This window comes from Chanos chanos, chromosome 6 (genome assembly GCF_902362185.1).
Source record: "Chanos chanos chromosome 6, fChaCha1.1, whole genome shotgun sequence".
Taxonomy (NCBI): Eukaryota; Metazoa; Chordata; class Actinopteri; order Gonorynchiformes; family Chanidae; genus Chanos; species Chanos chanos.
Window position 1 is genome coordinate 28,920,726 of NC_044500.1, and position 23,431 is coordinate 28,944,156.

The 23,431-nt window shown below is 39.9% G+C and overlaps 2 protein-coding genes across 5 annotated transcripts; both read right to left on the reverse strand.

The window, feature by feature from the left end:
* Positions 1–337: 337 nt before the first annotated feature.
* On the reverse strand, positions 338–18,665 carry sarnp (SAP domain containing ribonucleoprotein). Of its 2 annotated transcripts, none has more exons than XM_030777292.1 (11): positions 18,616–18,665; positions 17,853–17,952; positions 17,551–17,594; positions 16,776–16,834; positions 16,422–16,473; positions 16,040–16,113; positions 14,057–14,094; positions 13,920–13,939; positions 12,914–12,982; positions 852–938; positions 338–544 (listed from the first exon to the last, which is right to left on the reverse strand). In XM_030777292.1, the coding sequence occupies exons 1-11, from the start codon at positions 18,646–18,648 to the stop codon at positions 503–505; spliced, it is 618 nt and encodes a 205-aa protein (XP_030633152.1). In that variant the 5' UTR covers positions 18,649–18,665; the 3' UTR covers positions 338–502. The 2 variants fall into 2 exon arrangements, with proteins under 2 accessions (XP_030633152.1, XP_030633151.1); XM_030777291.1 differs by having other exon boundaries at positions 13,914–13,939.
* A 1,256-nt stretch (positions 18,666–19,921) lies between these two features.
* On the reverse strand, positions 19,922–23,013 carry cdk2 (cyclin dependent kinase 2). 3 transcript variants are annotated; one of them, XM_030776466.1, is made up of 7 exons: positions 22,889–23,013; positions 22,201–22,278; positions 21,844–21,964; positions 21,243–21,413; positions 20,819–20,920; positions 20,265–20,468; positions 19,922–20,026 (listed from the first exon to the last, which is right to left on the reverse strand). In XM_030776466.1, exons 1-7 carry the CDS (start codon positions 23,011–23,013, stop codon positions 19,922–19,924), a joined length of 906 nt encoding a protein of 301 aa, XP_030632326.1. The 3 variants fall into 3 exon arrangements, with proteins under 3 accessions (XP_030632326.1, XP_030632327.1, XP_030632328.1); XM_030776467.1 differs by lacking the exon at positions 20,819–20,920 and having other exon boundaries at positions 22,889–23,004; XM_030776468.1 differs by lacking the exons at positions 20,819–20,920; positions 22,201–22,278 and having other exon boundaries at positions 22,889–23,004.
* Positions 23,014–23,431: the final 418 nt, after the last annotated feature.

Below are 23,431 nucleotides of genomic sequence, written 5' to 3' on the forward strand. Positions count from 1 at the left end.
CAGGACTCTGTCAGAGCACGTCAGAATGATGAGCCCTACAGGGCTGGACATACTTCAGGATGTAACACTGGTCCAGCCCTTTCCTCAGGCGCAACACTCACAAAACAGCACTCGCCACACAGTAACAAATCTGAGACGCTAACACCACATTGCCAATAAATCTAAGGAACTAACCGCCACAAAGCTTGGATAGAAAAGGGAAAAGCCAAGTGGTATCATGAAGCTTGTGACAGGTTGTGCAGGTGTTTCAAACAGACCAAAGAACAGGAGTGGACAACAAAAAAAAAGAAAGAAAAAAAGTTACATAGCAATTAAACACGAAAACACAGGCATAGAGAAAGTGGAGTCACGTTTAATTTACAAACTGCTACACAGTGTTGAAATTGCAAAGGAAAAACACCATGTCACATGAACACCAATTGTTAGAAACAAAAGAATTTAAAAAATATAAAACAAAAACGAAAAATTCAATTATAAAAGTAGAAAAGACTTCAGCTGAATTTTATACATTTCCAAACCGTTCAGCTCGCTTTCGTTTCTTCGCCTGAAACACAAGAAAGAACAGATTCTTCATTATGACTGGATTTACATACGCAATTCTCTTTCTTGCTACAATTTGTTCTCGAAAAATACATGCTTTAGAACTTTTCAATGAAAATCCACAAAGAATTCTGATATACCCCCTTTCTTATTGGAAAACAAAAAACACAATCTGCACATTCCATTCACTCATTTACTTATTTTGAAATTTCAGGTCAGTATTTTTCCATGACTTCAAAGTGCTTTCAAAGATTAAACGCCTGTGTTTTGATAAAGTGTTAGAACCACATTGTAAAAACCAGGCCTCATACCTCTGCATCATCCACTCCAGCTGAGGCAGCGCTGGTGATGATTCCAAATCTCTCCTTCCTCTTTTTCAGCTTTTCATCGTCTTCAAACTGTACCACAAGACAAAAAAATCGAATCAGTTTTCAGTTCCTCCTGTCATAAAGACTGGCATACATGTGATTATGGAAACAAACAAAGAGTCACAGTTTTCTGAAACAGCGGTTCACAATCTGTGGAAAATTACACTGGTGCTTAAATTTGTACCAAAAACACAAAAAAAATAAATAGTATAAGAACTTGGTCCGGTTAATGACGGTCAAGGTTATGTGAGGACACAAACAAGCTTTTTCGCACACTGAGCTTTGGCAAGAAATTGCCATCAGGAACAAGCAGACAGATTCCAGGTCACTGGTCAAACCTCAAACAACAGGACCCCCTATGGTTTCCGCAATACTCCTTGAACCAGCTATCTCCAACACCATCCTTCAGAGCAAACCCTTCTAAACGTGCTCTAGCAGGCGTGAAACAATGCAGAGAGTCTTCAGTCTCAAAGTACATGAAACTAGAATTAAATGTTAATGCATCTGACACAGGGGCTATTTACAATAACAGGATATTTTGCTACGGACTGATGACGACAACCATTCAGTTTGTACCGTGTGTCTGTTTTTAGCTATATACTAAAATACTGATTCAATTATACAGATGATTTACACACCAAGATTCCTGGAAGTGAGGCACATGAACTATAAGGATACCCGACTGAGTACTCCGATGAGGAAACTGGCATTGCCTCGCTGCGGGGCCAGCTCGATCAAACGAAGAGCAACACTATTCAGTTTCAAGATCAAGTTACGATACAAACGCAAGTAGGGATGCACCCATCCGACTTTTTCAGTCCCGATACTGATAGATGTGAGCAGATTTGTTTAATTAACAAGCTGTATGCCTCACTGTGTGAAGAGGCTGGGATCATTCTTGTGTAAAGCAACATCAGGCTTGACTTAACATTGCTCTCCTAACTTTGTGAGACAAAATGTCACAAATAAATACACATGTAAATTTATTGATCTGTTATTTATTATTAAAATAATAAATAATTGTGCACCAACAACTGAATTCAAAAACGTTTGTTATTTTTGTTTTGCTTTCACACTATCACTGGGAAGTTTCTCACATCTTTGCAATGCACCCGGCAAAGTTAACTACTGCTTCGATTCATCCCCTTTTTTGTTTGGTTTAAACTCGCCGTGTTCTTTGGCTTGATGCTTCTGGAGGTGCTTGCCCTGTCCACACTAACCTGGGTAAATCTGAAAACGCATAATTATTTCTCTGTTTAGCCCTTACATCCATACTAAAACAGCGTTTTCTGCCACTGAAAACGATACTTTTCGAAAACACAGAGGTGCATAAATTTGAAAACGCTGGGTTCACATTGTAAAAAACAAACATGACGGGCAAAATGCAGTCAATGCTGCTCTGTATTAAATTTGCTACCTTTGCAAATTTGCTCTCTTCAATTACAGATCATACTGTACAATGCACATGCGCTGCTCCAACGTAGAAGACAAGCTTTATATTTGCTGTGCTTAAGAGATGAAAAAAAACTGCAACAGCAGTTCAAATCCTACATGGAGTGGCGATTTTGGACGTGACCTGGCCGAACAAGTAGTTGGTGGGACAACTTCGTAGTGGTGTAACAAACCCTAAGGCGTTTCAGTGTGGACGCAGAACATTTGGAAAACGGTACAAAGACGTGTAAGTAAAATAGAACCGAATTGAATATATCGGCCCCATAGATCAGGATACCCAATCCAGCTATTTGAGTCAGTATCGGACCAATATCTGACATCAGTATCGGATCGGTGCATCCCTAAGCGCAGGTGTTTGTTGTGAAATAAAAAAAAAATCAATATCTCGCTTATTAGAAATTCAACGATGTCAAAATAAAACCTAGTTCTTTCGACAAAAGTGCGAAATACTAGCTGAATAATTCTGTTTGGCTTTAAAGTAAAATAGGCATGCTACTGCTGAGCCATTCCCCTAACTGAACAAACAGTTGGAACAGGTCTTTTTCTTAGTTTGCTTTAAACATGCAACATGCCAAAGAATGAAGTTTGTTTGGCTAATAAAATTATAAAAATCAAAATGAGCAGGAAAGATATTTTGTTGATCGTGTACATTTCACCCTTGAAATACAAAGAATAACAATTTCAATGTCAATACACAATCTCCTCAACCTAGCAAGGTCTTTGGCAATATATTGGTTTAGGTGGGTTTTCTTTGGTTTGTTTTTTTAGGCATGTTCATTCCAAATGCAAATGCCAAATGCTTGTTGCTTTGGTTCATCAGGTCAGGTTAAATTTACAAAAAAAGAGAGAGAGAAAAAAAAAACAGAAAAAAACCCCACACCACACGAACCTCCCCCCTCCCCCAACAACAAAAAAAAACAAAAAACAAAATCAGATCTGAATTGTCCAAGAGTTGAGAAAACCCTTAAAGTCCTTTTAAAATAGTTTATGCAAAATCTCTTGTGGTTTTGGGACAATTGCAGGTCGTTGGAGTATTTTAACAATGTTGCTAACTCCCATTAGTGTGAATTCAGTCCATGTCATTGCCAATAAAGCAGGGGAATCTACCATTACTTAGGTCCATGCATTAATATCCCCAAGCTAGATACACACACACACACGCACACACACACACAACCATGTCCCAAGTCATGCATACTCATCCATGGTATTTGGAATGGCCTAAAAGTCTCTAAAAGTGCCTAAAAAGTACAACTAATGCTGTCAAAGACAGCCATTGTATTAAGGCACTGTCAACAAAGTGCAAACCTGTTTGAAGTCTCTGAAAATAAACTTCATCGGATATACTGTTGCATCCAGACTTCAGCTTGAAACTGACTATGCTATTAGGCTATTTTATGGCCATTTTCAGTAAGAATTACTGTTAGCAAGCAAGATAGGGCACAGAGCCACAAAATACATGAGCATAAGATTTCACATGTAGTGTGACTGTATTTTTATCATGGTAATCAAAATGGTTTGCATAGGTATTCAGGGTTTGGTTGTCTTTTAAAAAGAATGGGCGTGATTTGTTTATTGTACAAGTAAGTACAAAAAAATAAAACAGAATGAGGAAAAAAAAAACACAAGGGAGGAAGGTCAAACAGCAACAGTACTTTGGCCCTCTATAGCTTCCAGTTTCACTGGGGAAGAATATGGAGGTTACATATAAAATTCATTTGTCATCCCATTCCATGAGGAAAAGCAAAGAAGTCAAACGAACAAAGAGCCAGTGGCAACCTTCATAAATCAAAATATGGGAACAAAAAAAAAATAGCTTAAACTACACGCCACTTGTCCTGTATTAGCTTAGGATAATACTTCATCAGGTGAAAACTACTGCAAAAGGGGTACACGCTTGGTAGAAGACAAATGTTTTTGGCCCATTCAGGCACTGAGGCAAGGATAAAAATGCAGTTACAGTGTCCTCTTGGGGCAGTCGTGTTCCCAAAAATACAATTAGAGAATTAGACATTACTTACGTTCAAGAAAGCTATTTGGAATGGTTGCATGAAAAAAGCCCTTACTGAGAAATCCAAGCACCTAGAGTTTACTATACAGTATAGGAACTTGGATTTGAACTGGCTGTTGTAGTTAGATGAAAAGAAATCGGAGCTTATTTGAATTCATGACAATAAAAACCATTGAATAGATTTCATGAAACATCAAATAAGCATGCAAACACAATAGTAAGAAGTATCCTGTAGTGTTCATAATATCTTACTAAAAAGTAGTCCTTATCATTGTTTACTTTCCATTAGAGACTATATCAGTTCACTTAAATGGTCCTGGTAGGTAAACTAACGAGGCAACACTGAAGATGTTAAGCAGGGAACAAAGGAGCTTGAAATCAATGAAGAAATACCATTCTGGACACTGGGTGCAATTCTAACTTCAAGTACAGAAACAAACATCACCTACGTAAATATCCTAAAAACAATGAGAAAATTAAACTTCTGGCGAACTGCTCCGAGTGACTTGAGTTACAGTAAACGAGATTACTCACAACTGGCTTAAATCAAAAAGTTGCATGCATACTGCTTTATGCAACGTGATCCTACTACCGCTGCGTTCTCCAGTTTTTAACAGTTAAAAAGAGGGGGAAGAGCACTGCTATACTTGTAAGTGGAAGGTGTTCAAAGGACACAGGCAGGGGCAGTTAACGAATATTTCATAACAGACACTGAGTGTGAGAAATGCTTATGTATTATATATCTGCAAGCTTGAATTTGAGATTCTGAGTTTTGAAACGGTGATGTCCTACATATAAACTCTAATTCATACTTGACACATCAATATACTAAATCAAAATGCTTAGTTTATACATGCGTAACAGCTAGTCCTAACAGTTTTAAGTTAAACAATGACTTACGAAAAAAAAAAAATATTCAAGCACAGAAACAAACATCACTTAAGCAAATATCCTGGAACCGGTGAGGAAATTAAACTTTGGGTGGACTGCTCTGAGTGACTTATGTTACACTAAATGACATCACTCGCAACTCATTGCTTAATTCAAAAAGCTGCATGCATACTGCTTTGTGCAATGTCATCCTAACGCTCATGTATTTTCCAGTTTTTAAACGTTTAAGGGATTAGCACTGCTCTATTGCAAACTGCAAAGTCTGGTTATAAGACAGCCTTATCTTCCACAAAATGGTGCACAAAATGACAAGCTATCAAATGACCCATTTTCTCTCTCTTTTTTTTTGCCCCCTCCAGTGAAAATGTTATAGCAGAGCCTTTAGCTTTTGAAACCGGGCCATTTTATGGCTCGGCATATGTAAAATGGGCAGCGTTTCTTTAAGGCAGGAGTGTGGCTGAAAAGCTCTGTGGGTCTGCCATAGTTCACATGGTCAACACTGAGAGCTCAGTGGGAGGTCACCCCCCCATGCCCTGCTCTGTGCTGGTGACAGTGTTGATACAGTGCTAGCCAATCTCATTTTGATCCCCGGAGATCATCAAGTTCATTTCACTGGCCGTGTTGCGTTTTTTTTTTTTTTCCTCCTATTCTTGCTTTTTTCTCATCGTGTTTTCTTTTCGCCTCTTAGGACAATATTGGGCTGAATGCAGGGCCTCTCCGAGTTGTCCAAGGCCTATCGTCATTCTTCACAAAGCCATTCTTGAACAGTTTGAATTAGTGACAGTTATTATTCAAATGAACAAGTAGAAACTTGCGGGAGTTTGGAAAAAGGAGAGCACAGTTTTCCTGAAGCCTATATCCTCTTTACAATACCCCTAATATTAAATTCAGAGGAACTGTGAGAGGGAGAAAAAAAAAAAAAAAAGGGGGTAAAAAGTAAGGGACAGAACAAAAATAAACCTGATCCATGAGATTTTTTCTTTAACTAAACAGAAAGATTTCAGCTTCTCTCATTACAGGTTTATTTGCTGAACTACTTGCGCGTAAATTCGGAGGTTAACGGACAGGGCGGGTCACTGTGCAGTGGTACATATTGTGCTTTTCCTACTGAACTGACAAAATAAACGCGCACTTCACATGCACATCAGATTTTTTGAGTGACCTGTAATTATGTGACGTCATGTGGCCTTCATTGTGTAGAAAGGAGGACAGATGGCCCCTGCATCTCTTTTTGAGAGGCTGCACAGAGTGTGTGCGTGCGTGCGTGTGTGTATAAACACCGTAGGAAGATGAGCTATTTGCATTTGACAATGTGGCTTTGGATTCTTCGTTCCTTTAAAAAAAAAAAAAAAAAAGTGATGCTTCTACAAATAAAAATTATGAAGTATTATAAATAATAGTAAAACTAAAAGAAAATAAGTGGCAGAAGCCATGAGTACAACATTTAGTTACTGAAAGATTCCCCTCTCTCACTGCTCATCATTAATGCCAAATGAACACCAGGGTAACAGTAATGGATTCTTAACCATCTTCTGTGCATTAAACCAGGACAGACGTCAGAAGGGTCCTGTCAGTGACACCTCTAAAACTCAAATAGAGAGAAAACAGGGGAGAGGGAGGTTTCAGCACAAGGGGGGAGGCAGAGAGAGACAGAGAGAGGGAGAGAGAGAGGGAGTGACTTCAGCAGGGACTCTGGCCTTTGACGTACTATGACAGGCAGTGAGTGGTTATGTGCTATAACAGGCACTGTAAAGTAATTAAGAAGAGGCATTAATTGTGCTTAAGTGTCACAACCCATTGAACGGGTCCAGGTGCTTCACCTCTAGAGAGAGAGAGAGAGAGAGGGAGAGCTGAATCAAGTACGTGGAGTGAGCAAATTACTTTGTGAAGGGCTAAAAATAGCGAAAAATTGAGCAGTGTCCTTTGGGGAAAAAAAAAAAAACACATCGGGTTGACTACTAACTAATCATCTGCCAGTTAACAAACAGAGCCACAAAATGAAAGCATTTTGCCAGAACATTGTGCATTTAAAAAACAAAAACAAATGAGGAAAAAACCCACACCGACACACTTTTAAAATCTTGTTTTCACCCCAGCCCCTATTTCCTTCAATTGCCAACTGTCTTCCTATGATTGTTCCTTTTATTACTGTACTGTATCTTTTGGAAACGATTGTACATTTTCAGAGTGCTTTGAATCTGTGATAAGACAAATGTCAAAAAAATGTGGCCAGTGCAATTACACCACTCCATGAGGTATTTGGTACAATCTGATAACCTATATCTCTAATGATTTACAAAAACAACCAAGCACCATTCAAGCACCTGTATAGTGAAGAAAGGGGGTGAAATGATTCAGTCCTGTTCTGTCAGTCCGGAAAAATCTAACCTCGTTGCAATGTTAATCTTATTGGCTCACACGGTATCAATACCAATACCCCAAAATTCTGTTAATAATTTTGCTAACAGCATCTGAAAAATTCCTGTAACGGTCAGTCCAGGCAGAATAAAAATTCAGGCAGAAAGGGCAGAAACTATTTAAAAAAAAAAAAAAATCACATCATGTATAACTCAAACATAAAATGAATTCAGATGCCCTTAATTTTGTCTTCTTAACTATTATGTTCATGATTTAATACCAGAGTTAAGAAATTAAAAGGGAGTGAATAGTGTGACTACCCAAAGGTCCATCTAAACTCTCATCAGGCCTGACAGCAGCTCTGGCCGTCATGGACTGGAACCACACAAAGCTGATTTCACCTGGGTTGACAGCAAAACTGCAGATTGTCAAAACTAATCTTGACATTACAGAGAACAAATTCAACCCCCAGAGTTCAAAGGTGAAAGGTCATGGACATTCTGACAAGGAGGGGAAGATGTGTGTGGGTGTGTGTGAGATGTGTGTGTGAGATGTGTGTGCACGCGTTTGTGTGTGTGTTGGAGGGGTAGGGGGGCCTAAAGTAAGCATCTTAAAGAAAATGTCCCCTTGCAAAAACAACAACAACAAAAAGTTCCACACTGCTTCTCTCATCCAGCCCGAGCTGCATGTCAGGCTTTGCACTAATACCCAGCAATGGACATTCATAATTAACCTTCAAAACACAGAGGAGGACAGGGTGCAGGGAGAGAGAGAGGGAGAGAGGATTTGCAAGCTGACGACTGATTGGCTGATTGCCTTGCCAGCGTGAGAGCAGTGTGGGCCCCCTTCTCTTGTCCACTGCCCCCACGCATTCACCCCCCATCATACTACTCCCCACTCCCCTGGGAAGAGGTCTGTTGCATTGCGGCCCTACTAAATCAACACTGTTATAATGATATGTCACACTTGACCCCCTACAGCCCCAACCGCTCACATGGGCGTCCGCGCCCACAATGGGCAGCCCCCCATCTCGTGTGGACGCCTGACACGTTTTGATTCATGGGGTAGCCCAGGCCCTGTCACAGCAAAATTACCCCTATCAAAATGCCAGCATTTCCACATTCATCAACCCCACCTCCCCTCCTGCACACCTCTCCCTGCATTAAAAAACATACAAAACAACAAAAAAACCTTCACTCATGTGCACTCAAAACTGGTTATGAAACATGTAATAAACACTTGTGTGACACAGAAAAAAGAAATGTGCTGCCCTAAGTTAATCATTCACTTTCTACTACAAACATGAAAATTCTGTCAATAGGCTTCTCACCTCCTCAAGTACCGACACACATAATAGAAGAGAAACTGACTGAATGAAATGTAGCCAATTTCAGCACAGGCATATATCACACATCAGCGCAAAAGAAAACATGCACACGTACACGGCAAATTAGACCAACCCCTCTCTCTCCCGCTATAGTCTGTCCTTTGAGACAATGCATGATAGAACAGAGCAAACTGTAGGAAATTACAGCTGAACTTACCTATAATGTACAAAAAAAAAAAAAAAAAAATGTCTGTAGTCTTTATCATGTCACAACTTTTAGAACTTCAAAACAGGCTGTACAATTCTATGACTTCAAACCACCGATTCCTTTGTGTTCTCATTAAAAAAAAACAACAACAAAAAAAGACTGGTATTCAGATTTTACCCTATTCAAGTCTAATATAAGCATGAACAAATACTTATCTCTCAACTGAGAGGTACAAACTATGTCTATAGTGGGTATGATTTAACACAGTGTTCCAGGACGGAAATGTTCCATTTATTCCCCTCCCTGTTTTAATCATGTTACACCGGCCAACTGTTCATCCACCTGAGTCAGTCTGTCATATCATGCACTTCAGTGTTGGAAACTGAGAGCTAGTGTGTCCTTCTCATGATTCCTCTTAGCGGCATCATCTTTTTACACTAAACAGGCTGGTAGCACCAACACAGGGCTCAACTCAGGGAAACTGTTTAGAGGAATGTCTTCATACAGCTGAGACCCTGAGGGACAGTTGAGAAAAACACATCAGTGCTAACTCAAGAGGCTGGATGTGTCAGTGACTCTGAAATGAGTTATATGATGACAAAAAAAAAAGTTGGAAATTTGGCATCATTACAGGAAGGGGGGGGGGGGGGGGGGGGGGAAGCTACCAGGTGTCCGTTATTCATATACTGTTTCGTTATTCTTCTCTGCTTATTTTAAATCAGCTATTCTCTTCCTACTCCTGTCCTCTTCCATACCGTGCTCCAAATTTCTGATTTTCCCTCTATCACCTCAACTTCTGTCTGTCTGTCTCTGACCCTGTCCTTTTCTCCCGCCGCACTCTGCCGTCCTCTCTCCTGTCACCGCTTCCTGCCCTGAGCTGCCAAACCAGCTCTGCCTGATGCTGCCCTCTTAATGAGTAATTTGAACAATCACATCAGTTTGAGCTACACTCCCCAGATGCTGTCAGGACCACGGGCAGGTCAGTATACCTACGTCCCTGCACCCATTCCTTGGGGCCTCCTCATTAGGCAAGGCCCCCCCGACACCGCACAGCCCCCAAAACAATGAACCGCACAAGGAAATGAGACCGGGGTGGTGTGGACGGAAACTCACTGGTTGCCAATCCAAACCACACCGCCACAAACTGTACCCTTCAGTTACGTGATTTAGGCGGAATGTCGTACTGTACTGCACGGGAAGGCGGCAATGGGGACAAAAGTGATTAATTACAAGTGAATACAAGTGTTCTTGTGTCACACTGATTTAAAAAAAAAAAAAAAAAAGAGAGAGAGAGAGAGAGAGAGAGAGAGAGAGAGAGAGAGAGAGAGAAAGAAATCTAACTGGCTGCCTACGATGTCAATCTGTTCTATGTTCAAGTGAAATGAATTTCATAGGAAAAGTCTCTTGTCAGATTAATGCTCTCTAACAGTAAAACAAAAACGACACAGCTCCTGACAGACATGACTGCTATTAACTGTTAATGCATTATTTCAAATGGGATGATACTGTTTAAGACAGAATAGGAGGTTGTGAGGGAGGCTATGGCATCAGCACAATAGAGTTCATTTCTAAATGACTGCACCACATCAAAAAAAAAAAAAAAACCCTCTGCTGAAGGCACTTGAGAAAACAATATGGGAGGTGAGAGTGCCAAAGCAGTCCCCTCCATGAGCCCTTTAAGTTACTTACACTGTTCAAACCAGAGCCTTTCACTGCAAAACAATGGACTGCCATTCTTGAGGCTTGTGGTAGACGAGTGAGGAGCAAATTGTGTACGTGTGAGACAGAGAGAGTGTGAGAGAAAGAGTGTGTGTGTGTGTTTGTGTAAGGGAGTGAGGGAGAGTGTGAGTAAGTGTAACAAACCCCTCCCCTCTTCAAATAAAACCACCAATGTCAAAGGAGAGAAGAAATCGCCTACTCAAGGGCTTTATGAGCTCCAGTGTTTAATGGAGAGGCTGTACACGGCACTGCTCCATGGGAAACTTGACACATTAGGGTCTCCTCTCTCCCCTCCCTCCCTCCCTCTCTCTTGCCCTCCCTCTTCTCTCTCTCCCTCTTTCTCTCATTCTAGACAAATGAAATTGTTGATCTGCAGCCACTTTGTGGTCTTCTTTCCATCAGTGATCATATTGAAGAATTAGCAGAGTGAAAGGAGATGAGATGAGATGTGATATTAAGTAGTATAAAGCAGCGCAGCACTGGTAGATCAGCCTTCAAACAGGATTGGTAATTTTGACAAAATTTAAGTAAATAAAACTTCGACTAGAGTGAGCAAATAAGCTCTGAAACCTGACACTCATTTCAGCAATTTATAAAGTAGGGGAGGCATAATTCCTAAACATCCCCCCCGCCCCAATAAAAAAAAAATATTCCCACTATCCCTCTCTCCCACAGTGAGAGCACACATGCCAAAGCCAGGAAAGAGGCCGGAGAAAAAGAGGGATGGAAAGAGGGAAAGCGGGAGAGCGAATTGCTGACATTACACAACACAACAGGCATTGTTGCCTGCCCCCCAGGAGTTGTGTGCAGGCCACTTCCGACCGCTCACAATAGCCCTCCAGTGAAAAGTCCTGCTGCCATAATTGAATTCGCTACTCACTCACTGCACACTCGTAACGCCATTTACCCCCAACCAGGGGCTATTATATCTGCCCCCCACCGACCAGCTTCCGTTGTTGAGGAAAGGGGTGGAAAAAAATGGTCATAAAAATAGGTGAGACTTCAGTGGGGAGCAGCGTGTTGGGGTGTAAAATACAGTAGCAGTTTATTAGGCAAAATATAAGAACTGACTCTTTATGAGTCTATGTGTGGGAGTCTAGTCATTAGCAGAGGTAGTATAAGAAGAATATTGTTAATTGACCATGAAAAGAGTGGGGGGAAAAAAAAAAAAAAAAAAGATGTGAGAATGAGGGTGAGCATAACAGAGATGTTAGACAGTGCAACATGAGTAAATACTCAGTGAAAATGGTGTGCAACTATGGTAGAGAAACAACCTGGAAAATATGTACCTTGTTGAGGTTTTCCCCCAGGTACCTTTACCTGTATGTATTGTACAATAACTAAACCGAAGTTTCTTTGTGCTGATGCACACCACTCAGTATCAGAGAATTATGGATGGAGTACATTTCACATTTGCCTTGATCTTTAGAAAGGCATCTACAACTAAAGTGATCATAATGAAAGGACATTTGAGTGCTTGTAACAATAAAGGCATCACTCACAAGAAGCTAAGACAAGACACTGTGGGCTTTCAAACTCTTGGAGGCCTTGAATGTGAGAGCAAATGACTAAAGTTAGTGAAAGCTTTTTTAAAAAAAAAAAAAAAAAACTATATCTGTAACTATCTATGGTATACGAACTGCCATTGTCTGAAACGACAATAATGAAACTTTTCAGATTAAGTAACAATTTATACAACCACGTCACATGTTACTGATAAGAGTATGGGCTTCATGGTTAAGTGACTACAGACAAAAATATAATCCCTTGATTTACTTTGACGTATGTGCTAAAAACGCCACGGATAAATTTTACCTCATCCTGGGCAGGAAGCACATGCGCTGGACACACAACACATGGACTGACTCATGACTTAAGAAGTTCCAACGCCTCATTAAACAGAGCAGTACCAAGATATCCCAGTATTAACCAAACAATCCCCAAAACCCTAGTATAAGTTTCCCATTGCCCATAAGGTTCTGTCCAGGTGAAAATGCATTTCTATGCAGTGTGCTGACGACTAATAAGAGGGTGAATACCTTCTTGGAAACAGAGGAGACATTCATTCCAAAGCGCTCTGCTCTCTTCTTCAGGACTTCAACATCAACCTGACAGAGGGAGAGAGGACGTTACTGATCAAACACCTGAATTCACCTGTCTGATGTGACAATGTCCACACTAGTTTTTCACAGGGCCATGTAAAGCACTCAGGTCTAACAATCGTTAAATAAACCGTCGAGACCCATTCCCACCACAAACAGAGTAAAATAAAACCGATGAAACTGTAATTTCAACTCTTAAGTTTTTACACTGCAAGAATTATACGTGTGTCCGAATGCATCCTAGGGAATCACATGTTTAAATCTATTTTTATTTCCAATGCTAAAGTATTCTTCATTTATGTGTCCCAGTTACATGTTTGGTATTGATCTGGAAACCAGTCCTCAGTAAAGACCAAAGAGTGGTTTGCCATAGGGTGGCATGGGCAGGGATGGCACATTCTCTCTCTCTAGGTCACAGAGAAAGGCCAGTTTGTTCAATGTTATTCCCATTATGGGTACACTTGAGTGAAGACTGGCAGGTAGGCCAACAACTGCTTGTGTGTCTAGCGTGCAGTAAACAATGCAATAATGCTCTCTTATAATTTCTCATTACAGTTATTGTTTGCAGGGGCAAAAGTCCAATCCTCTGACTTATTAGTACAACCAGAAAAGTGAATTAGAAAATGTTCTGTCCAAACACAGTGGGTGTTATAATACTTGTGAAATGAGCAGAGCGAACAAATAAGCTGGAATAAGTAAGTTCAGACTGCCATCTCCGTGGTCTTACACTAAAACCCTATTGGTATGAAGCTCTCAGAGCTACAAGACTGATGCTTCGCCCAGTCAATACACTGAATGAGGCACCATGTTAACAATAACCATCCTCAGACAGATTTCCTTTCCATTACAAAAAAAAGAATATCCAGAAAGATGGATGAATGTGATGGGTAAAAGTCAAGGAGCTAGCACTGCATCTGTTTCCCCAATTTATACTTACGCTCACTTTTGTATTTCCAGAAGCACCTGGAGAACGAGACATAAAAAGAAAAGAGAGAGAGAGTAAGACAATGGGAAAAGTAGAGGGGACCGCATTCTGACACAGCAGAAAGATCAAAAAACAAATTTAAAAAACTGACTCACCTGTAGAAGAAGCTGGTGCTGTAACAGGCATCCCAAACCTGGAAAAATGAAAGAGACTTAAATACCTTCTGTAATGAGACACACTGGAAGACATGTAATCAAAACAACAGGCCCAGGTGACTGAGTATACCACACTCACAATAACCACAAGACTTGTGTGCACTCACCGTGTGCAATCACTGCTCTTCACATTATACCCTACTGACTGCACCAAACCAATGCTTAATCAAACAGACTCAGCAGATGAAAGCATGCTTTTATCCCTCACCGGACTAGCCTGCTTGAACCAAGAGCTAAGGCTATGATAAAGTCACTGGATTAGTGTAATCGCTGGATCTTGTGCAAGAGAAAAGGAAGATATAATCATTTCAAATAGGCTGGCTGAGTCTTACAATTGGTTTGTGTTGAAAGGCTGATGTGTTCCCACAAGTTCTTCTATGTGACATGTCTGTTAGGGCCTACTAAACAACTGAACTATTTCTGACACAAACAGCTCTAACAATTTCAATGCAGTGTTGTACTATATAATACTTCTACATCCAAACTCTAACTTTAAAGACACTATGTTTGGGTCCATATGAAGATGTGGCCTTGACATCTGACCTAAAGCTGTAGAAAAACATATGATAAATTAACTGTAAATACATGGTTGTCTTTCGCAATTCCAAATAACCCAATGAGTGAGTGGAAGTCCTATTCTGTAACCAAAACATGTCGAGCATAAGCTCTACAGTGACTACACGACTCAAAGAAATAAAAGAAATAAAAGATTACTGTAAAGAAAAATTAAAAAAAAAAAAGATCCAGTTAATTTTTTTTTTTTAATTCCAAAATATATATTTCATCCAGTACAAGCACCAGCACATACTCTAGGAAGCTTCAACTTAAATGTAAAATTTTACAGACAAAGCTAGTTATCCATCCAGGTCATGCAGGATGTTTGATTACATCTGTGTCTGTAATTAGTTGGTACAGACAGAATTCTTCTATTGCTATCCGACAAAGTTCCACATGTTTTAGCATACTTTATCCCATTCGGAACGAAACATAAACAGTGTAACCATTATAAACATGTAAGGGTTAAGTCTACATTTCTTATCATTGTTATTATTACTATTATTATTATTATTATTATTATTTCCCAGCTGACAGAGGAGGAAGTTTAACAGGTAAGTGGTATAAAGAGAAAGTGTAGGCACTGATGTATATATTCCAGGTATTTGATACCAAATAGCAAGTGTCCCTAAACAGGCCTGGCATAAGCCCATACTCCAAAGCTGGAGAGAGTCCCTTTACATTATTTTATCAAATCACGTACATACATGCAAGAGACACAGACAATTACAATTCATAAAACCCAGGTACCAGCTACAGACATTCTGCGTCTATTGTCTCAACAAAACATATTGATTTGAAATCTGTACTGGTTCATAATCAACCCTATTCTTTTTGCTGAGACAGAAAAAGGAACATTATGCTAGGCTGTATGGCTGTGAACTGTCACAGTTTGAGTTATGTGGATGGAAAGCTGGTTGTCATGCAGCTACACCAATTTGTCCAACCTTGTCATTGACCGACCCTTTTGCAGAGGTCTGTGATATATTCTATGTTTATCACTGCAGAGGCAATAGTGTCCTACAATCTGTGGTGGGCTAACCCACAATAAGTGTTACTGGGGTGCCACCAAGTGGTGGGACTGAGTGATGAGGTTACACAGAAAATAACTGTTTAGCTAATATTATGACTACAAAAAAGGGAAAATAAGTGCTGTAGTCATACATGTTATCTTCATTTAAAGAATTAAACATCTGGAATTCACTTTTTCCTGAGACGTGCATTTTGCTTTTGCACCATTGTAAAGCTGAAAAGTTGTAAGTTGAACCATCCTAAGTCAGGGATCGTCTGTATAGGATAGTTCTCAGAGAATTCTATTCAAGGCCTAATCCAACAGAATTAAATCAGCGCCACCTGGTGATTACTCACCTTGCTGCACGAGCAGCCTTCTTACTGTCATCAGAGGCTGGCAAACTGAAGCGCTCTGCCCTCTTCTGAAGCCTCTGAGAGAGAGAGAGAAAGTTTGAAAATAAATAAATATCACAAGTGATAAGTATGAAGAAAACCCCAACCTGAAAAAAAATGAGAAATTGCTTAAGGTACAACAGTAGCATGCTGGTCTTTGCTGTTTATTAACTTTATTTCAGCACACATGTAATGCTGACCAAGAATGTGCCTTTTTGGCAACTGTGCATGACAAATAAGTAAAAAGAAATTTACAAATTTAATTGTCTTGATTCCTTTATGTAAGCACATAGTTGATGCGCCAGATGTGAAAATCTTTTTTAAATACGAAAACACTGAATGGTACCTCATCTGCTGCTGCAGGAGGCATGATTTTCACAACCTTTTTCTCAGCTTCTCTGAAAAAAAAAAAAATGTATACAGACATTTTAACACACATATACAATACAGCAGACAAAAAAGTACTGAAAAAATAATGCTTGGAAGCATTTCTCTCAGCTTGGCCTAAATTCATCTACTGCACCCTCTAGTGTTGTCAACCACTCATTGCATATCCATGTCCATGTCCAAAAGAGACCAAAACCCAACAGAACACTGCATTCCACTGGTGGCAAACGGACAGCAACTACTCATTTAGAGTAAATGGAAGAATGTCATAATATAGGCAACTTTCATGGAAGAGACAAACTTTCACACTTACAACTCCGGTGTGGGTTCCTTCACCGGTTTCTCAGCATTTGCTCCATCTTTGGCAAAATCCTGCAGAGACAATTGAAAACAATTCACAGTACATCAGTTCTCAAAGCAGAAAGTATGTGCACAATGCTGGACACATAAAGCTAACTGGGTTAATTGGCTACATCACCCACTTTTCAGTGAACTGAAAGTTCCAAATAACAGATTATATTTATTACTGTATGTTTTGAAGTCACAGGTGAGTGTGTGTGTGTGTCATAGCTAACTAAAGCATTTCTCATATTCGCTGTTTTGGAAATACATCTGGTTATTCTGTTTTTCTGTGTCTTGTTCAGCAAAAGTTTTAAAGCTTAATTAAAAAAAAAAAAGTCACTAAAATTGCATAGTGGTCCCTCCACTTTACATCAAATCACTCCAAACAGGAGTAGCACACAAAGGAGATTAAGGACACTCGCGGTGCAGTTAAGAGGGGTTAACCTGCACACTGATCAGAATCACAAAAACCCTGAGTACAATGACTCGCTTGAGAGCTCTTCAGTAAGACAGATAAATGTTCACCGCAATGCCACTGAACAGATGCAGCCCTTTTTCCACGTCCCTGCATGCAACATCAGATAAAGAACTAAAGAAAGATCAGATAAAGATTTGCAACTGTAGCCACTTTAAGTGGAGTGTTTGTATTTGAACTAATGTACTCAGTGGCTTTTGCCCTTTTCTGAAAAATGAAAATGTTATTTTAAGACTGTTTGGCAATGTGATGTTGGTTTAAAGAATTTTACCTCTGTGAATTCTCCCAAAACCTCCTCTTCATTGACTTCTTCATCTGCACATGAAAAATTACATACACAGTCATTTCCTTTCACTCCAAAGAAAATCATTTAAGATCATTTACATGTTGTAGTGGCAAACTGCATAAATACCACCGAGACACTCTGTAGGCCTGACTGTTAATCAAAACTTCACAATAATGGCAACATAAACTGATGCATGATGCATCAGACCACATACATGACTCAACAGTATCCATAACGACTGAAACATTAATCCCATACATGCGTGTCTACAGCACAAACACACATACCATGCTCTTCAAGGTAAGCCTGCAACCGGGCAATCAGGTCAGCTTTGCTTCCCTTTACGTCCAACCCCCTCGCAGCGCATTCCTGCTTCAATTCGGCCAACTGAAACAGACAGAAAAAATGAAATGTTACTGGCAATCATTCTCCAAAAGTAAAATCGTAGACGACGTTTTTCGTAAACCATCAAAACAAATTTCATTTAACGTCTGCAGCCGTATGTTGCATGAGCTCATGCCGATAAGTTGGCTGGGTAGCTTCAATGTGGAATCATTCAGAATTGTACGTTACGTTAATATTGCTTACACCGATTCAATTAAAATTTGACAAGTAAAACCAAAGAAGCTCATACTCCTTCTGGGGGGAAATCGCTTCGTTAGCCAGGTGCGGTTAAATGATACACGTAGTTAGCTAACAACAGCTACATTTAAGATAGGATTTACTAACAAGTCAGATATAAACCTCGAAGTTAATACTGTCAGCTAAAATAATCTGCGTTATAATATTAATCTGGCTACAGTACAATAGCTCGAAAAGAAAGGTCGGTTATTTTTCATTCAAGAGCAATTAACGCGAGGTACCCAACAACTCCAGCTAACGAACCTACCACCCAACTACTGAGCTAGCTAGCAGGCAAATTAAACGACAGATAATGGAAATCTACCGCCCAAATATAGGGTTAAATTATATCTGAAGATATAGATACAACAATATTCATTAATACGTGAACTGGAGCGACAGAAGGTTTGATTTTCATGTGTTTCGCACCTTCAGTTTCTGGAGCTCTACAACCTCGGCCATGTCGAATGTTTCCAGGTCAGAATGATTGAACCAATGAGCATATCCCTTACTGGAGATGTACCACCGCAGACTGTCATTGGTTAATAGCAGGAATTTGTCCGAGATTTCTTTTCTCGGTTTGAAAATGGGGTCATGGTGTCGGTGTGCCTGACATCAATTTGTTTAATTTAACAGCAGGCCTGTCTCTCCCGTAGAATTGCTTTTAGAGTTTATTTTTAATTGTATTCGATTAAGTTTGTCTTTGAGGCCATTTTGTTCGCGTTATGTTTTTGCATTTAATAGTTTGAATTTGTGTATAACTCCTATCCAAGTTTTGTTCGTGTTTACATAGCAATCTTTCCACCGTAAGCACGATGTAACGATTAGCTTCTTTTGAATGTTTAAACTGTTTGATTTTGGACAAGAGTTCTGTTTTATTTGTTCTAAAATGTCCAACCAGATTAAATCTTATGAGCCCAACAAACTGTCAAACAAATTTTCATGTGTTTCTAGAAACCAGTTTTAATGTGGCATCAGAACCATTATAAAAGAGGGAAAAAAGGAGGAAAATTATTTTAAATAATGTATGTCTACCCAGTGGAGCCATGTTAGGATGACAGTTGACACAAAAGAAAACACCAATCAAGTTCTTGGAATAAGTTTATATGAATCAAAAATACATAAAATTAGCAAAACACAATCAGTTTAAAATCTACAATTAGAAAAAATATTTGGAATACCAATGAGAAACTCGTAAAAACCTTCCCATTGAACAAAAACAAACAAAAAAATAAATACCTTTCCTTACTATGGTGATGCAGCACCAGAGGTGAATGAGATTGGACAACAGATCAGAGAACTGACTTATTCTCACAACAAACAGGCAACACAGAGCAATGCTGGCAGAGGTCACACAACAAGCTCATGAAGTTGAGGACATGAAGAAACATCACTGAACATCTGGAATGTTTTCACAATGAACCATTAACTACAAGAGGGTCTCCCTGTTCCGTTCAAAGACATACCCTCATTCAGATTCACTACACGTAATGCCAAGAGAAGAATGCTGGTGTCACAGAAGTATATTCTGCATTGATGACATTTACAACTTTCAATTAATGGTTTTAAAAACCAGTATGAGAATTACTTGAAGGCACTTTTAGAGTCCTCAGCAGTAAAATGGGAAAAATAATATGTGTGATATAGAATAATTCTTAGGCAAAAGGGTGACCCATTTAACAGTCCTGGGGTCTCCTGAATTCCTGTCACAGTCTCTACATTTTGCTCCCGTCTCTCACAGCCGCAGGGGTGGCACCGGCATTGTGACGTCACGGAAGAACCGGTGAACGAGGGCATTTTTGGCCGAGATTCTCTTGTTGGGGTCGTAGTTCAGCATTTGCTGTGGAGGGGGGAAAAATCCAAAAGAAAGCATGGGTTTAAGACCCCAGACAGTTTTGAAACAGATGAACCTCCTGCTACACACATTTTCAAAGTTTAGCCTACATCTTAAAGATGTAGATCTTAGAGATGTGTAGATCTTTCAGAATTCTGAAAGACCTGGGTTGCATCACGTCATTCGGGTTGCATTCACTCCCATACACTGCCATATAAACAAAAAATGATCATTTCCTTCTTACCCCGAGAAGGTCTTTACCATCCTCATCCAGAGGTGGCACCACTTTGGAGAGATCTTGTCGTGCCCACTTGGGGAAGGAAGGCTTGTAGTCAGGCATTGAGGTGACACCAGGCCAGACGGATTCGTCTGGAGTGCCCAGCGTCCGAAAAATCCGGAAGAGCTGGTCAATCTCTGAATCTCCAGGAAACAAAGCTCTCCTGGTGATCTGGACCAATACAAACAAGTGAGTTAGCCAGTGAGAGTAAAACAGAGAAATGCGAGAGGGGAAGAATGACAAAGGGAAGTCTTACTCATCAGCACTGCAGGAATATAATTAACTCTATTCCATTTTTAAAGGGATGACAAGGGTACATATCAAAGACCTGTCTGACATTGCAGTTCACATTTACATTTCTTTGTTTAGCAGACGCTTTTATCTGAAGCAACTTCCAAGTGAGGCAATATACTGTAATTAAAAGTAATTTAATTGCAGTAATTTAGTAATTTACACCGACCAACCGTATGTGTAAAAAACATTAATCAAAAGCACAAAGAGATGTGGCAGAAAGTGATTACCATTTCAGCAAAGATACAGCCCAAACTCCAGATGTCAACAGCTGTAGAGTAATATTTACACCCCAGAAGAATCTCTGGAGCTCTGTACCACAATGTAACCACCTGGAAAAACAAAGAGCATAACAGAAATTTGATGGCTATTTTTATTATAAAGTAAAACTTTGTACCTACTTTTCCTATACGTTAATCTGCTTTTCAAACCTTTGAATGCGCCTATTACTGAATGGTGAAAAAACATTAGCTTTGTAACATTAAGGTACAGCTTTTTGAAACTGGAAAACAATAATTAATAAAATACAACAACAGTCTGAGCTTCCAGTCTATGGGAAGAGTTAATAAAACACCAGCTACAGTTACTGTGTCTTTTCTCCCAGAGTTTCAGAGGAGTTCAGGTCCTTTCCTACTGACGACTCTCTTCTCTCACCTCATGGGTGTAGGTGCGGACAGGCACGCCGAATGCCCTGGCCAGGCCAAAGTCAGCCAGTTTGATCTCTCCCTGAGCGTTGATAAGCAGGTTTTGCGGTTTTAAGTCTCGATGAAGGACCCGGTGAGAGTGACAGAAAGCCAAACCCTGCAGCAGCTGGAACAAGTAGCTCTGGATTGAAACACATACACAAAACACATTTACTGCATGGGTATGTATACTTTTAACATTACAGATACATGTACATGTTCATAGTAACATACATACAGAAAACACAAAGCAAATCAGCAAACATCTCGTGTGACAAAAGGAGAAAAAAATAAAAGGTTTTTATGGGTTTTAGAGACACAGTCTATCGCTCTCACTTCTCGATGATCCAATCCCTGGATCTGCTTTTGTTGAAGTCTGGACATGAGGCGTAATTGCAGAAACAACAAGTGCATAACACCAGTAATGCACACATCTCACAGCATATCACTCACAAGTCACAGTGTTCAACAACATCAGACCACTGAGCTGATATGAAGTTCTGCCTCAGTAGCCAGCAACCACTGTTAATGAAGGGTTTTTACACTGTGTTTCATGTGTTTCCAACACTCACTTTAACAAGTGGAAGGGATATCCCAGTGACTGAAGATGAGTCCATAAACTTCTTGAGGTCCTGATGAAGAAATTCGAACACCAGGTATAGCTTGTTTTCGGTGTGGATTACATCACGCAGCCTACACAGTGTCAAAACAGAACATGGTGTTGGACAGGTTGATTCATGAGTCACCCACACAAACTGTGCCAACAAGTTGCACAGTAATTCATTGTAAAACTAGAACTCATATATATATATATATATATAAATAAATAAAACAGTGGGGCATAAGGCATTCATCAGTCGCGTGTCTGATAGAATGGAATAAACAGAATCGTTACAAGTTATTCTGTTAAAAGAGTGAGAGCAGCCTACTTCACGATGTTGGGGTGATTCAGTTCCTTCAAAAGCGAAATTTCTCGAATGGCAGTGCTTGGGACACCCTCTGTCTCTCTGGAGATAACACAAGATCACGTTTACCTGATGGTATCAACCATGCAACTTTTCCTCTTTCCATAACGTTAACAGGTCTTCTACGTTCTTTGAGACGTATCAGTTTTATTAAGCAGCTCAAAGCAGATTGAATAAAATCAAAGCTTTACAGCATGCTTGAAGTACAAAGTACAGATTGCTAATTTTCTAAAACAATGCACTATGTCTGCAAAGGATTCGTTAGTAATCTGACTGTTAGCCATCTAGCTTCGTTGCATTTTGATCTAATCTGGTTGAAATGATAATTGTTAAGCGACTACGGATGTCAGTACCCAAATCAAATCAGTCTCAAACGTGTGCCTAAAACAGTTACATCTGTTATTAGCTTAGTGTAGATACTTTATATATGAGATCAATATAACCCGCCAGTGTGTGTTATCCTGAACAATCTTGTTTAGTTGACATACAGAGATCTCGCTAACATTAGCAAATGTGCTACTTGGATGCATTCGAAGATGTGTAATTATGTTAGATGTGGATAGTGTAACTGCTAACTCAGTGTAACTGCTAATATGCGTTAGCATTCAACTTCTTAACTGTGCCATGGATGTACTGGGGCACGAGCACTTACGTGTCCAGCCTGATTTTCTTGAGGGCAACAGTCTCACCCGTAATTTTGTTCTTTGCCTTGTACACCACCCCATATGTACCCTCTCCGATTTTTTCCACTTTCTGAAAAGAATCCATCTCACACATACGGAAAATCCGTTGTATTTACTGGGCAAAGCACCTTTCCGCCCAATCCGTAGTGCAAAAAAGCAGCTTAAACTCTGGGATGACCAATGCCTGTAAATTCCCGCCTAAGTCCCGTTACTGCGAGACTACATATGTATTGTGACACAGTACACGAAAAGGTGTAAATTTTGTGGAACATATCATGTCTTCCCCCCCGACACAAAGTAACCAAACCCGCCAATTCCCGCGTTGCATAAACCACGCCCCTGTATACAAAGCAGTCATACATCTCCCGCCCTTGTCGTGTGACAACTTGGAAAGTCGGCTTTTCATTGGATGAGGTTGAGGGATACCGCCTGCTCTTGGATTTTCTTTAGCGCCCGTTTGTTTCAGCTTAATATGTTCTGCTGAATAATACACAAACCGAAGTAGGAGTATA